The following is a 13,660-nucleotide window of genomic DNA, read 5'->3' on the forward strand; positions in this document are numbered from 1 at the left end:
AGCAACATAGAAGAGAGATAAGGAGGAACCCTGCCAAACTTGCCTGCCCTGCCTCTTCCTCTGCCTCTCAGTCACCGGCCTGCTCGCCATGTCGTTGAAGATAGGCTTATGCTTGACCTTTATGGGCCCCAGCTAACGGGCTGACACCGGCAAAAAGTCACCCTTTTATCACAAACCTAACCAGTATTTACTGTCTGCTGTAACTCCCTGAGAAGATAGGCTTAAGCTGCCGCGGTCTAGGATAGGCAATCTTCTCATGGTAGAATCATGGTCTAGCCAAGGGGGTAAATGACAAGGCGACATGACTCATCCACCGCGTGGGCCGTTTGTTATGTCCATGTCTTGGACTGGAGACGAGTCTACACATCAACTGACAATGCCCCCCCCCCCCTGCTCAGGTGACAATGGATACTATTTGTGGCCCGTGCAGAGCTGAGGTGACAATGGATCCAGCTAATTACAGTAGGATCTATACACCTAGATACTCTATAGAGTTAAAATTAAGAGGAATTTTCTATCTTCTCATCTCGTATAGTATAGCAGTAAGTAGTGTACCTAAATCTCCTTAATCATGCAGAGGCTGCAGGTTCAATTCCCCTTTTGTCAGCTTTTTTTCTAAAACGGCTCCGCTAGGGAGGGTTGGAATAGTCTAACCCACCCTGCTTCCTACGCTGCGCTTCAGGTCAGGATAAGCTAAGGCTATCCCTTTTGCTCCTTTTTGCTCCTTTTTGCTGTATTTTGCTCTACATACTTATTGCAATAGTTAAGTAGTTATATTAGTTATTAGTTGGATCTATTGTCACCTTAGCTCTACACGGGCTACAAATAGTATCTATTGTCACCTAAGCAGGGGGGGGGCATTGTCAGTTGATCTAATCACTCGACTGGAGACATGTATCAATCCCTTTCAAGTCATATCCTGTGTGCATTAGGTTTTACAGATACCTACAAGGACTTGCACCTCTCTCTCTCTCTCTCTCTCTCTCTACTCTCCATTAGGTTCTCTTGTGCGTTTTTCTATCCATGGTGGCAGATCTGTTGTTCTCAAGACGCAGTATTCATTCTAACGGCGTCCGAAGACGTTATAGACTCAAGTCGAAAAGAGGTACCTACTGTACACTACATATCTTAGTTTCCTTCCCATACCAAGAAGAAAGAACCGGTGTTGGTAGGGATGCATTATAGTAGTGCAAATTATAAAATCTGAACGGTCAAATATCCCTACGTCAGCAATCGAGATGTCTTGGAGGAGGAGCACGAGTCTGGCTATTTGTGGCTGTAGCTGTCGTTATGGCAGCGGCTATGTCAGGTGCTTCGGTTGTGGTTAGTTAGATGTAAGGCACTATAGAGCAACAACTTTCCCACAACAGCTGTCCTGCCAAAGGACACTTCGTGCCGTAAGCCTGGCAAGCACGGTTGTGCTCTGTGCCGCTTGTGCCCTTTTATCCAACAACTGTGGCCACGTTCGCCTGGGAAGCGCAGGTGCACAGTATCGCTGCTGCGTTTTAGAATCTTGTCCGCCCAGAGCCAGGCAGAGTGGGCCCTCGGCGTAGAAAACTGGAGGAGTTGGAGTGTATCTTGGCTATGGATCTCGAAGATGTCGGAGGTGGTCAAAGATACGAGAGATGAACTTGGGAAATAGCGGTCTTTGACCACATGGATTTAGCTACCTACCAATTTATTGCACCTTTGTGCACTTACAGCCTAAACGACTCCGGGCAAGTTAAGCTGGATTTTGTATTCTTGCTCACAACCCATCAAACTATGAAACAGATATCCCTCCTTTTCTCACGATGATTAGCCGTTACACGGCCCATCCTAAGCCTGATCTTTTGCGTAACTTAGTTCAACCGAGGCCCCGATACACTTGATTCTGGTTCTGATTGGTGGCTGAGATTTCACATGTCGCAGGAGCCTGACGCCTGACAATGCATGCCAGCTACATCTTACATGTATGCTGAAGTAGCTTGATCCCCCCCTTGGTCTCTCTGGTGAGAAGGCGGAATGGATTTGTCGCTATTTTTCTCTTCTGCAAGCACACACCTCTCGATTGAACTTCGATTTAGGTGCAATCGTCTGACCCCGGCCTCTGTTGTTTTCTGGTCTCTCGGACTTTCCATTTCTCACTCCAGACTTCTCATCCCGAGTTCTCTGTGCTCTGTCTTCATTGTCGGAAAGATGGCGCAACAAGATGCTCAGGCCGGCGCATCCGAGGTCATCTTGCCCAAAGCTCCAGGACGGGAGGATGAGGATCCGAGAGAGCGCATCAATGTCATGATCGACATTTTCAACAGCAGCCTCCACTCCAGCGGAAAGGCTGACCGGGGCTTCTACAACGAGATTCGGTCAGCCATGCATATCATATACAACCGCAACCCCAGTGATCTAACGATTTCCCGCCCCCTCACCGAAGCCGAGAAGCGACAAGGCCAAAACGGCAGCTCCCAAATGATCCTGGTGTCTTTGGGAAACAACCACTACAGGGAGCTGGATATGATTTGCGAGATTGAAGGGATTACCTACGTTGTTGAGGCTAAGAACACAAAAACGAGCGACCAACATCAGTTGCGGGCTAATGTTCTCTTGGCACGGCAGCAGGGCTGGGGCGTCATGTACGTTTTGCGGGAGAACAAGACCAGCCAGGCACAGGCTCTTAGGAACACGTTCAAAACGATCCCCGAAGCGCAGCATCTGCCGCCCTTGAAGATTGTCTGCATCTCGGATAAGATTGAGGACATATTCCATGACGGTAAACCCCACGAAATTTCGCGGATCATCACGAATGATGATATATTTAGCCGGGATTACTGGGAGGGTGAACTTGGTAGAAAGATATCGTTCTCAGAGGCACAGGAGCTATCGCGGAAACGGGAGGAGAGATAGCACCTGTAATTCCAGCAACTCAAGTTTAAGCTTGAAGGGCTACATGCTCCTAGATCTGACACCACTAGAGCCCTGTCTTGACTATGAGCTAGTCACAGTCAAGGAGTGGGTGCATATGTTTCGCTCGACTGGTGGTTACGACTCGGACTATGGTCAAAGATCCTCTTGCAACCTCAACCGCATGATTAAGGGGCGTATCTACCCAGGCATGAACCAGAATAAGAAGGGGTTTAGTTTAAGTAATCCAGATGTTGGACTCATACTTTTTTGCTACTATGACATGTTAGTCTTCACTTAAAATTACTAGCACTCATAAACCTCTAGTAAAAAGAAAGCATCGTTGCTTCGTAACTTTGGCGCAGACTGACGATGCCTCTGCATTTGCGTTACTCCTAATAAAAAAGTCTTACTCTTATTCTCATTTCTCTTGTCCTGTTTTACAACACATCGCCATGTTGAGTTGTAGACCATCAGTAAGTATGCAAAATTCAGATTCAACGTGTCCATCGCGATGTCTTGCCCGAAGTTTTGTCTCGGATTGAGTCCCTGACCATCTACCATACATCATCGCACCTGGTGGAGCGCCGCCTGAGAGACTGCGTGCAAAAAAGAAGCCTCTTAAACTAGGTTACAATTATGAAGGTCTGCCAAGTTCCCACGCGGCTCCCCGGCAGCATCAGAAAGTCTCTTGTGCCGGTCTCATGTCCAGCTCATGAGTCCACAACGAGCTGGGTTGCTGTGACAGCCACAAGTACAACTCGCCAACGTCTTCCGCACGTATACTCTTGCCAGTCTTTGTGTTTTCGTTCTCCTCGTCAATGATCCCGCCGTTGGCGATGGCGTGGACAACATGTACGCCAAACTTGCTGTGCTCCTTCGCGATAGACTGCGCCACCATCCTCGCCGCCGCTCGAGAGGCACCGTAGGCGGCGTATTGCTGATTTGTGCGCAGGGCCCCCAGTGTGCCCGTGAAAATGACTGTGCCCTTCTTCGCGCCTTCGGTGTCTGCGAGGAGTGTCTGCCCGCCGTTCTGGGCGTACATAAGCTTCAGCGCCTCCTGCGCGAAGACGACGGCACCGGTGGTGTAGGTACTCATGCTGTCGTTGAACGCCTCGGGGGTCTCCTCAAGAAACGGTTTCCGGCTCGAGTTCTTGACGTGGTAGATGGCCAACTTCAGCTTCAGGTCCTTGAAGTCTGGGTGATCGGCGATCTGTTGGAAGGCTCTCCGGAGGTTGTCGGGCTGGGTGTCTGTGGGGAAGGGATGAAGGATGCCGTTAGACGATTTTCGAAGGTTGGATGCAAGATTCTGGAGATTGTCCGGATTCCTTGCGAGTAGAGCGACGGCGAGGTTGCCGTGTTGAGGACTCGCGAGAACGCGGGCAATGCCTGCGCCGGATGTCGGTCCTGCGCCGATGAGTATGGCAAATCCTTTGGGCGCCATGTTGATGATTGATACACAGGATATACAATTGTAGGTACTTGTGTTAATGATAACAAGACGAAGTATACCAAGAAGAGGTTGGACACCTTTATTCACATCTCAGGATGGATGTACTGATGCCAATGTATGTCATTCTAATGACCCCAGCACGGACGAGTGACCACCCGGCGGACCGGTTGCCACCGGCCTCGCCATGGACGTCATTGATCGTCCGATCAGTGCTTCTTTGGGCCCCACATCGTCCGCTCGGCGGGAAGAAGACTGGTAGACATTTTCGGGAATAAAAGATGAAGGCTGGCTCGAAACAGCCTATGTCCGATGAGTGTCTGCAGCCTGCTGACATAGGCGCCTGTTTCGCCTATCAAATGTGCGCGACGATGATGGCGATGTGGATGAAAGCAAGGAAGCGTCGAGTTCTCAAGAAATCCAATCCCTTTGCACCGTGCGTGATGTTTTGTCAAACGCTATCATTCTGAATCATTTCAATATTCGGCTCCGTTCAACGCGTCAACAAATACTCGTAACGCACTTCCAATGTCACCATGCTACCTAAGTGACCGTTCTGGGCTTGCGGTTTATGGCATTGGGAGACAGCCAAAGAAACGGTCCAGTTTTGTTAGACATTATTGTCTGGAGAACTCTCGGCTGCAGCATTCTCAACCATGCACAGCTGGTGAACGGCGCCTACGGCAGGCAGACCGCAGAATAGCAGTGTGCCCGATCTCATAGAAGAAATGACAACTGGTTTCACCACTCGGCAACTCTAGGCGGAGCAGGCGCCATCTTTCAAGAGATATTAGGATCAAATCGTCAGTTGTAGCAGTCATTCGAGACGCTGCTGGCCTGCTTTCTATCCACCCCTTCGCAACTGAAGCTGCCAATAGGGACGCAAAAATGGATAGTGCATTCTTCATAGTCCCAATCCTGGTCGACGTTGGGCGAAACCTCAATGTCTGCATGGCGGAGTAGACAAAGATTCGGAACAGATGGTGTAGTCTTCACGACCTTTCTCGCTACAAGGGTGTGATAACTTGGAACACTCAGGAGCCCGGGCCGTCAAAGATAGGTCGACGTTAGTATAGATCTTAGCCACTACGCCCTTGTTTCGGTTGGATAGCGTAAGGTGGATGGATTTCATGTTCTTTTCTCTTCGCAGGAGAACATTGTTGTTGGTTTTGCTAGTGAGCCTCCAAGACTCTAGAGAGATCCTCCCGACCAGGTGCGGCGCCCTGCCAGTTTTTTCTGCTTTTGACCATGAACCGTTGGCACCCTTGTCGCATCTCGTTTGGGAGTCCATGACGAGGGCTTCGGAAGAGTTGGACCCACTGTCGCCATGCACCTACATAGCTGACGAGGAACTCGTTACATATGTAGCAGACCTTGGAGTGCTCAAGCTAAGAAGCCGATGATAAGAATAGCAGTGGAAAGCTACTTGGCCATACTTGGAAAACTGAGGTGTTGTGTAGGATGTCACGGCATGATTTGTAAGTAGATGTAAGTCTTCGCCTTTCTTCAGAAAGATTTGGGAACAAGTGAGAATAGACAAGCAAGAAACCAAGATAGAAAATGTCCTGCGAAGTGAGAACTCAAGAAGCGATTCTGGTAATTTTACATTAATGATCTGGCCTGGTGGGAAGATGGTAACGTTTATTTGCTACATGCTTTGAACCGCTTTTCGACATCACTGGTCGATACTAGTCGCGGAAATAGGCCGGGCATGTCCATCTTTCGAACGTTTAGGGACATCTCCGGCGCCCGCCATGAAGCCAAGTGATGACGTGCTTTGGACTTTATTGAGTGTGCTCAGGTCGGCCTCCATCTTGACGGCGTGTTTCCAAGGGAGACGACACGGGACACTTCAAAAAGAAACCAAATCTATTCGATGTCCTCTGTTCTCCAGATTCCTCGTCCTTCTCCAAGCACTGCAAAACGAGTAGGTGAAAGGAGCGATAGCCATAACAATTACGAAGTGGAAGATCTATAACTAAGTGAGAGAGACCATGATCTCTGATACTGCAAGTTACGGGTAAACTGCCCCAGTCTCTAGAATTCAAGTAAAGACATGCTCAATTTCCACATGAGCCAGCTAGAGATCCTTGATTGCTAATACGGATCGCACGCAAGAGGATACATGCATAGCGTGGATAAAAGGATTCAATGCATTGATTGCGACATAGCGGGGTTAGGAGCTGAAGCGATCTTTTAAGCACATGGCCCCCATGGTCAAGCTCGCTGATATGTGGTGAATGTGACACATTCTGATCTGTGGACTGCAACTTATCCAAGTCAAGTCGTGACACACCAGCATGGCCTTGATCTTGATCATGAACACTACAGCAGACACAGCCGAGCGATTCCTGGACTGTTACTTCTTGAAAGTGCTCAAACGTTTCGTTTCTCTTGTTATCTTTCTTGTCATTGTATACCTGATACAAACCGAGATCATTCGATACCGCCGAAGAATCAAAAATCTTGCTGGTCCCTGTGGATGGCCCATTGTCGGCAACCTGTTTCAAGTATTCTTTATGGCCCTGTCTATCCAATCGAATAGAGACTAAAGAAACATTAGCATCCGAATCAAGTGCCGGCAGAGACTTATAGACAATGGGCGGAAAAATACGGACCAGTATTTCAGATCCAGCTTGGAAACACCACAGGTGTCGTTGTCAACTCTGTGGAATCAGCAAAGCAACTTTTCCTCGGCCAAAGCCACGCAATGAACTCCCGACCGACCTTTTACGTTTTCCATAGTAAAGTCAGCAAGGCAGTTACCAGCATAGGCACCAGCCCCTGGGACGACTCCTGCAAGAGGCGTCGCAAACTCGCGGCTGGTGCTTTAAACCGTCCACGAGTCGAGAGTTACGCGCCCATTCTAAATCTCGAGGCGCGGGAGTTTCTCAAAGACTTGTACTCCTTGTGTCATGACGGCTCCATTGAGATCGACTTCCGCCCGGCGGTGCGGCGATTTGCACTCAACCTGAGTCTGACCTTGAACTACGGCACTAGGGTTTCCAATGTCAAGTCTCTAGAAGATGATCCGCTCTTGGCAGAAATCATCTACGTCGAGTCTGAGATCTCCAAGTTTCGCGACACAGGAAAGAATTATGCAAATTACATCCCTTTGCTCCGGTACTGGGAGCCAGTCGCCGACTTGATGGGTCTAGGCTCGACACCGACGAACCATGCAGCGGACATTGGCCATCGAAGGCTGGAGTACAATGATGTTCTCTTCAAGCGGCTGAAAGAGGAAGTGGCGCGAGGCGAAGACAAGCCCTGCATACAAGGTGCTGTCCTGAGAGATCCGGAGTCCGCAACACTGACTCGAGAGGAGTTAATCAGCGTCAGTTTGAGCATGATGGCTGTAAGTCAATTGGCCCCAAACGCAAGGTGCCCAGGTATTGTTGGAGAATCATTAATATGGCCGAACAGGGTGCCGATTCAAACCAGCCGACCCTGGCTTGGGCAATTCTTCTCCTTGCGCATCGCCCCGACATCCAGGAGAAAGCTTTCGTAGCCATCGAGAATGCCCGAGTTCTCAAACAAGCATCAAACAACTATGCTTCTACCAAGGTCGACTATGTTGACGCACTGACGAAGGAGATTTCAAGATACTTTGTTGTTCTGAAGTTGGCTTTGCCAAAAGCCACTTACACGGATGTAACCTGGGGCGCTGCTATTATACCGGCGAACACCTTGGTGTTCTTGAACAGTTGGGCGTGTAACAGAGGCAAGTCTCAAGCATCGTTTATGGCCGTTCTTTGGCTAACATGAAGCCGTAGATCCGGAGCTCTTCACCCAACCTGACGTTTTCGCCCCTGAGCGATGGCTCCCAGATGCGCCGGACCAGTACGCGCATCAGTTCGCTTTCGGGATGGGCGGTCGGATGTGTGTAGCGTCTCACCTAGCTCATAATGCGCTGTACACGGTGTTTTTACACTTGATCGCGCGATTCCACATCCTTCCCGCAGACGGAGAGAACCCCGAAGAGATCGATCCGTTAAAGGGTTTAAAGGGGATCGCGTTCGTGGCCACACCAAGGGGCTTTCGAGCAAGATTTGTCCCAAGAGAGGGAGCAGGGTTAGAGGCGTGGCTCCATAACCCCAACGCTGGTTTTTGACGGGCTCTGTTCGAGAAGGTTGTGTGCAGCAGAAGTATATGGACACCGGGTTTAATGGTACATGCCGTTACTGCTTTCTTTAAAATACCCCTGCCCCGGCTGTCCTGCATCTCGGGTTCCATATTCCCGAGCAGTACGCGTGAATCGGAGAGCAACGTGCTGCCGACCTCCCCGATGGGAAAGTCTAAAAGCCGCACAACGCCTAACTGCTCAGTCAGATGGCGCGGCATCCGAACATCGGGGGGACAGACCGCATTCCGGATCTGCAGTCAGCAGCCACTCGCAACTGACCTGAGATGGATAACGGACGGCCTGAACGCGGGATGTCGCAATAGGTTGTGTGGGGTCAGCAACGAACGAACCCCGCCGTGGTGACATTTATTAAAGCTCCCGTTGTACTTAAGACCACTCCATCCTCTTCATTCTACAACTCGAGACTTTGTTCCGCGCCTATAAATATCATACTAATTAGAAGAAAAAACCCACTGAGTCTTAATATGGCGTCTGCAAACATCAATGCTGCTGACCTCTTCAGCGTCAAGGGCCTCATCGCCGTCGTGACCGGCGGGGGAACTGGTACGTCATCCTAAAGCTCTTCATGCTCCTCAGCGGCATCGGGCGCGGAACTTTGGCCGTCCTGCTGACATTCCGACACAGGTATCGGCCTCATGATCGCACAGGGCCTCGAGGCCAACGGTGCAATTGTGTACATCATTGGTCGCCGGAAGGAAGCTCTGGAGAAAGCAGCAAGCACCGCGGTACGTTGGAAGACCGGGATATTTGGAGTTACTGAGCGACTGATGCTTATTTGCCCCTCCTTCAGAAGCATGGCAACATCCACGCCATTCAAGGCGATATCACCCAAAAGAGCGACCTCGATCGAGCCGTCGCAGAAATCAAACAGGCTCATGGATACGTCAACGTAGTCATTGCTAACTCGGGCATCTCGGGCCCAGCCCTCAAGGGTCTACCCCCCAACCCGACGATCGCTCAGTATCGCGACTTTGTGTTCGGCTGGGACCAGAAAGACTTCACGGAGACCTTCGCTGTCAACACCACCGGGGTGTTCTTCACCGTGGCGGCGTTCCTTGAGCTTCTTGACGAGGGTAACAAGCGCGGCAACTTCAAGCAGAGGAGTCAGGTGATTGCAACAAGCAGCGTTGGCGCCTACAACCGCCAACCGATGGGGTTCGCCTACGGAGCGTCGAAGGCGGCTGTGGTACACATGTTCAAGCAATTGTAAGCCCCAGGAACCCCCTTTTTTGAGTGAACCTGAACCCGTTGCTGACGTCCCCAAAGAAGCACAGTTTTGGTACCATTCAACATCCGCGCAAACGTGATCGCCCCGGGATGTAAGTCTGCTCTCAACTCACATTTGTTTCTGTTCAGCAAGCGCAAGAGGAAAATGCTCGTGACTGCCAAGAGCCCGAGAACCCGTCCACTGTTACTGATCTCAATGTGCCAGTCTACCCGAGCGAGATGACTTCAGGAATGTTGGAGCAGCACAAGGACGGTTGGCCAAAGTCATTTATCCCGGAGGAGAGAGCTGGAGACTTGGAGGACATGGCTGGTGCGGCTCTGTTCCTGGTCAGCAGAGCCGGGGCCTACACCAACGGTAACGTACTTGTTACCGATGGTGGAAGACTCGGTGTGGTGCCATCGAGCTACTGAGCAGAGCCTCAAAAGCTCAAAGGTCGCTTACAATTCGAATCAATCATGTGAAGTTGTAGCATAAATGGCGGATGTCCAACCAGAAACATCTCTTACAAGCACTCTTTTATTTCCGAGGCCATGTCTCTTCCAACTCAGATATCTCGACCTTCTTTTAGCGTAGCCAACCAGGTAACCTCCCTCGGCTTCTTACACCTTTCTCGTGCTTTGGAAGTAGGACTCAAAAACCAGTGTTCAGAAAGACCCCCGCCCATCGGATTGGCCATCTTGACACTGGACTCTTTCTCAGCTGGCGAAGAGTGTGCTGTGTAGACCCAGTCCTTGACGAGATTTACGCTCGAACGCATGGGTATGCCACTTCTACAGACGAAGCCAATCAGATATGCCTCAATAGAGTCTTCCGTTTGCAGGCCTGTCCTGACCTCGGTCAGAATGTAATTTATGGAGCACTGATTCAAATCGGGGGTCCTTGAGCGGAAGCAAAATCCAGTTAGCGAGATGGGGTTTCGTACTCGCTCGCTACTCGCCGTGTCAAGGCGAGCTGCTGATTCGTACTCGTGTTGCTCGGCAAAACCAACGCTGAGCGAGATCGTGTATAAATTGCGGAGACCCCACTAGGCAACCCCCGCTAGTGCCGTCCACTTGATCAGGGGTGATGTCACCTTAACTGGCCGCCAAGTGAGGTTTTGGAGATGCAGTTCTTCCGATTTGTCCCCTCATTCTCAAGCTCCCACCCACATTGTCATCTGGTTCGCTTGCATGTGGCCCAAGCTGAACCCGCGTCCCTGCTGGACCTCACCAGACGATTCAGAGACGGTAGAAGTGAATGATCGCTAGCTCAAGCAGAGCTGAGCCGTCCAAGAAATGTCCATCGTTAGTTGCAGCGTTTCGATGACGCGAACCCCGCCACTTGTCAGCGGTGGAACCGTCATCCACGCTTTGCCTCTGTCAGCCGAGGTGATCCTCCTAGAGTGGACGAAATAATCATGGCTCCCATGCCAAGTCCCTTATGAATAATTTACATAGGTGTGCTCTTCCGAATAGGACGACGGGAGCTGTGGGAATTTGACCCATGCTTTTCTTGAAACAGCTTCCACGGCCTCCGACGCATGTCGCTTGCATTTTCCATATATTAAGCCCATGGCTCCCCTGCAAACCACCTTTCTTACATCTAATACCATCCCTCTTTGATTCATCCTTACCAACGGTTTGGAAGAGGCAGTTCAGCATGCTGGGTCTTTTATCTATAGCGCTGCTAGCGCTTCCGGCGCTCATACTGTACCTCTACTCGGCACTGAAGTACCGTCGATTCAAGCAATATGCGCACTTTCCCCAGCTCAAGCCATCCTTGGCATGGGGCCATCTCAAGGCGATCGATGATTTCCATCGGAAGCGTGGAGAAAAGGACGCCCAGATGGGTAGGTTGAATCCGTCCGTTCGCTGCGCTCGACGCTGAATGTGATTGACTAACTAATCTCGCGATCAGACCCCGCCATGGACGACATGGCCGAGTCAATCGGATCCCCACCTGTCATGTTCCTTGACTTGCGTCCATTAGTCCGCCCAATGCTGCTCATCAGATCCCATGAGATTGCGGAGCAGGTGTCAAGACAGTCAAAGACATGGCCTTACAGCCTGCCCAAGTCAGATACGATGCTGCATCTTTTTCCGCTCCTGGGCGAGAGATCGATCGTCATGTCCTATGTAAGGAATTCCTGTCAGACCGTACAACTCACTATCAGCAGACACTTACGAGTAACTTGTTACAGGGTCCGGAATGGAAGGATATGAGAAAGCACTTCAACCCGGGATTCGCCCCTCAACATCTCATAAGCTTAATGCCAGTAATCTTGGACAAGACCCAGGCGTTCCTTGCTAAACTGGACGGACTTGTCCACACTGGAGAGGTCTTTGAACTCGAGCCTCTGTGTACAAACCTCACTTTTGATATCATCGGTTCGTTCATACAATTATCTTTCCTTTCTCCTAGAATGGATTTCTCATTTGATTCTGTCTAGGCGCTGTTACCATGGACGTCGACCTCGGTGCTCAACTCCCAGAAGAATTACAGGGCGATTTTATCAAGGGCTACAAAGAATTTCTTCTATCCTACAAGCAAAGCAACGGCATTCTCCAATGGTGGGAGGGTCCTCGGAAGAACCGCCAACGAAAGAAGCTGGCCAATACTCTCAACACTTTCTTGGAGGACCTTATTCGGCGCAAGTTTGACGATGTCAAACAAAACCACGACGTGTCGAGTCGCAGTATTCTGGCGCTGAGTTTACGGGATGTTGAAATCCTCACTCAGGACATCATTGACGGAACCAAGGACCAGCTTAAGACCTTCATGTTCGCCGGCCACGACACCACCAGCATTCTCCTCCAATGGGCCTTTTACGAGCTGTCCCGGACTCCACGCGCAATGAAGGCTCTCAGAGCCGAGCTGCATAGTCTTTTTGGTCAAGACCTGGGCCCCGAAACTGTTCGCGAAGCCCTGCTCGCCAGAGGCGAAGAGATCACTCAGAAGATGACCTATACATCAGCAGTCATCAAGGAAATCCTGCGGCTGTACCCACCTGCCGGCTCTGCGCGTCTTACCCCTCCTGGCTCAAACTTCCATCTCCAGCTGCCCGACAAGACCAGTGTATGTGTCGACGGCCTTGTTCTATACAACTGCGCCACCGTCATCCAAAGAGATCCCCAGGTCTACGGAAGTACCAAGGACGACTTTGTCCCTGAGCGGTGGCTCGGTAATACGGACACGTCCATGGCAACGAACGACGACGAGAAAGTAGGCACCAGTAAGGCCGGAGAAAACATCATTCCCTCTGCTGCATGGAGGCCATTCGAGAGAGGGCCAAGAAACTGTATCGGACAAGAGTTAGCCAACATCGAGGCTAGAGTTATTCTGGCCAGTGTTGTCGGTAAGTATGCCTTTGAAAAGGTTGGCCTGGGGGAGGCAACTCTGGACGAAAAGGGAAAGCCTATCCTCAACGAAAAGGGGCAGCACAAGTCCAGCACGCATCTCTACAACGTAAGATATCTTCAGAGCTTCCCGCACTTTCTTACAGTCTTTATTGACTTGATGGCTAGACAAGGCAAATTACTGCACGACCAGTCGACAATATGAGGGTCCGTGTGAGGCTGGAGGGAGCTACAGAAGCGTGATGCAATATAAGTGTTGAGAACTGTTGCTTGCCAATGTAACCGCAATTCGCATTGAGGCTTGAAGCCGACGTAAGGGTGGGGGAATGGTTATCGGATAGTTACTTGATCACATGCTTTAAAAGTGGTTTAATCATGCTCCCATGATGTTCCCCCCTGCGTTCCGTGATGCTATCAAATGGCTCGTGGGCCCCAACCATATTCAACACCAGTTTTTGGATTAGAGTAGGCGAGTCGATTTTCTTGATGTCTCGGTTTCGGGATTGGCGGACCGAGCCATTCCTTAGTTCCTCTGTTTTAGTTGCTGCGTCGAGCGTCGAGGAATGCCATATATATCTGTTGCGCCCAGCTGAAAAGTTATCACCACACAGAAGAATTCTATT

The 13,660-nt window shown here is 50.4% G+C and overlaps 5 protein-coding genes across 5 annotated transcripts; 4 read left to right on the forward strand and 1 right to left on the reverse strand.

The window, feature by feature from the left end:
• Positions 1-2,178: 2,178 nt before the first annotated feature.
• CDEST_07426 (uncharacterized protein) lies at positions 2,179-2,883 on the forward strand (the record flags this gene model as incomplete). The annotated part of the gene is made up of 1 exon (XM_062923585.1): positions 2,179-2,883. One exon carries the CDS (start codon positions 2,179-2,181, stop codon positions 2,881-2,883), a length of 705 nt encoding a protein of 234 aa, XP_062779636.1.
• Positions 2,884-3,282: 399 nt separating this feature from the next.
• On the reverse strand, positions 3,283-4,456 carry CDEST_07427 (Putative short-chain dehydrogenase/reductase SDR, NAD(P)-binding domain superfamily). Its single transcript, XM_062923586.1, has one exon. The coding sequence runs from the start codon at positions 4,322-4,324 to the stop codon at positions 3,560-3,562; it is 765 nt and encodes a 254-aa protein (XP_062779637.1). The 5' UTR covers positions 4,325-4,456; the 3' UTR covers positions 3,283-3,559.
• A 2,174-nt stretch (positions 4,457-6,630) lies between these two features.
• CDEST_07428 (Putative cytochrome P450) lies at positions 6,631-8,441 on the forward strand (the record flags this gene model as incomplete). The annotated part of the gene is made up of 4 exons (XM_062923587.1): positions 6,631-6,840; positions 6,894-7,685; positions 7,754-8,042; positions 8,104-8,441. The coding sequence occupies 4 exons, from the start codon at positions 6,631-6,633 to the stop codon at positions 8,439-8,441; spliced, it is 1,629 nt and encodes a 542-aa protein (XP_062779638.1).
• Positions 8,442-8,865: 424 nt separating this feature from the next.
• CDEST_07429 (Putative short-chain dehydrogenase/reductase SDR, NAD(P)-binding domain superfamily) lies at positions 8,866-10,269 on the forward strand. The gene is made up of 5 exons (XM_062923588.1): positions 8,866-9,017; positions 9,099-9,199; positions 9,265-9,680; positions 9,741-9,793; positions 9,907-10,269. The coding sequence occupies exons 1-5, from the start codon at positions 8,939-8,941 to the stop codon at positions 10,110-10,112; spliced, it is 855 nt and encodes a 284-aa protein (XP_062779639.1). The 5' UTR covers positions 8,866-8,938; the 3' UTR covers positions 10,113-10,269.
• Positions 10,270-11,184: 915 nt separating this feature from the next.
• On the forward strand, positions 11,185-13,420 carry CDEST_07430 (Putative cytochrome P450; the record flags this gene model as incomplete). Its single annotated transcript, XM_062923589.1, has 5 exons — positions 11,185-11,530; positions 11,599-11,816; positions 11,882-12,068; positions 12,131-13,146; positions 13,206-13,420. The coding sequence occupies 5 exons, from the start codon at positions 11,185-11,187 to the stop codon at positions 13,278-13,280; spliced, it is 1,842 nt and encodes a 613-aa protein (XP_062779640.1). The 3' UTR covers positions 13,281-13,420.
• Between the last annotated feature and the right edge of the window lie 240 nt (positions 13,421-13,660).

The sequence above is a fragment of the Colletotrichum destructivum genome, chromosome 4, assembly GCF_034447905.1.
Source record: "Colletotrichum destructivum chromosome 4, complete sequence".
Classification (NCBI taxonomy): Eukaryota; Fungi; Ascomycota; class Sordariomycetes; order Glomerellales; family Glomerellaceae; genus Colletotrichum; species Colletotrichum destructivum.

Coding starts and splice junctions, on each gene's coding strand:
- CDEST_07427 (XM_062923586.1), bottom strand. CDS start 4,324: ATGGCGCCCAAAGGATTTGCCATACTCATCGGCGCAGGACCGACATCC.
- CDEST_07429 (XM_062923588.1), top strand. CDS start 8,939: ATGGCGTCTGCAAACATCAATGCTGCTGACCTCTTCAGCGTCAAGGGC. Junction 9,018..9,098: donor CGTGACCGGCGGGGGAACTG/GTACGTCATCCT, acceptor ATTCCGACACAG/GTATCGGCCTCATGATCGCA. Junction 9,794..9,906: donor AAACGTGATCGCCCCGGGAT/GTAAGTCTGCTC, acceptor TCAATGTGCCAG/TCTACCCGAGCGAGATGACT.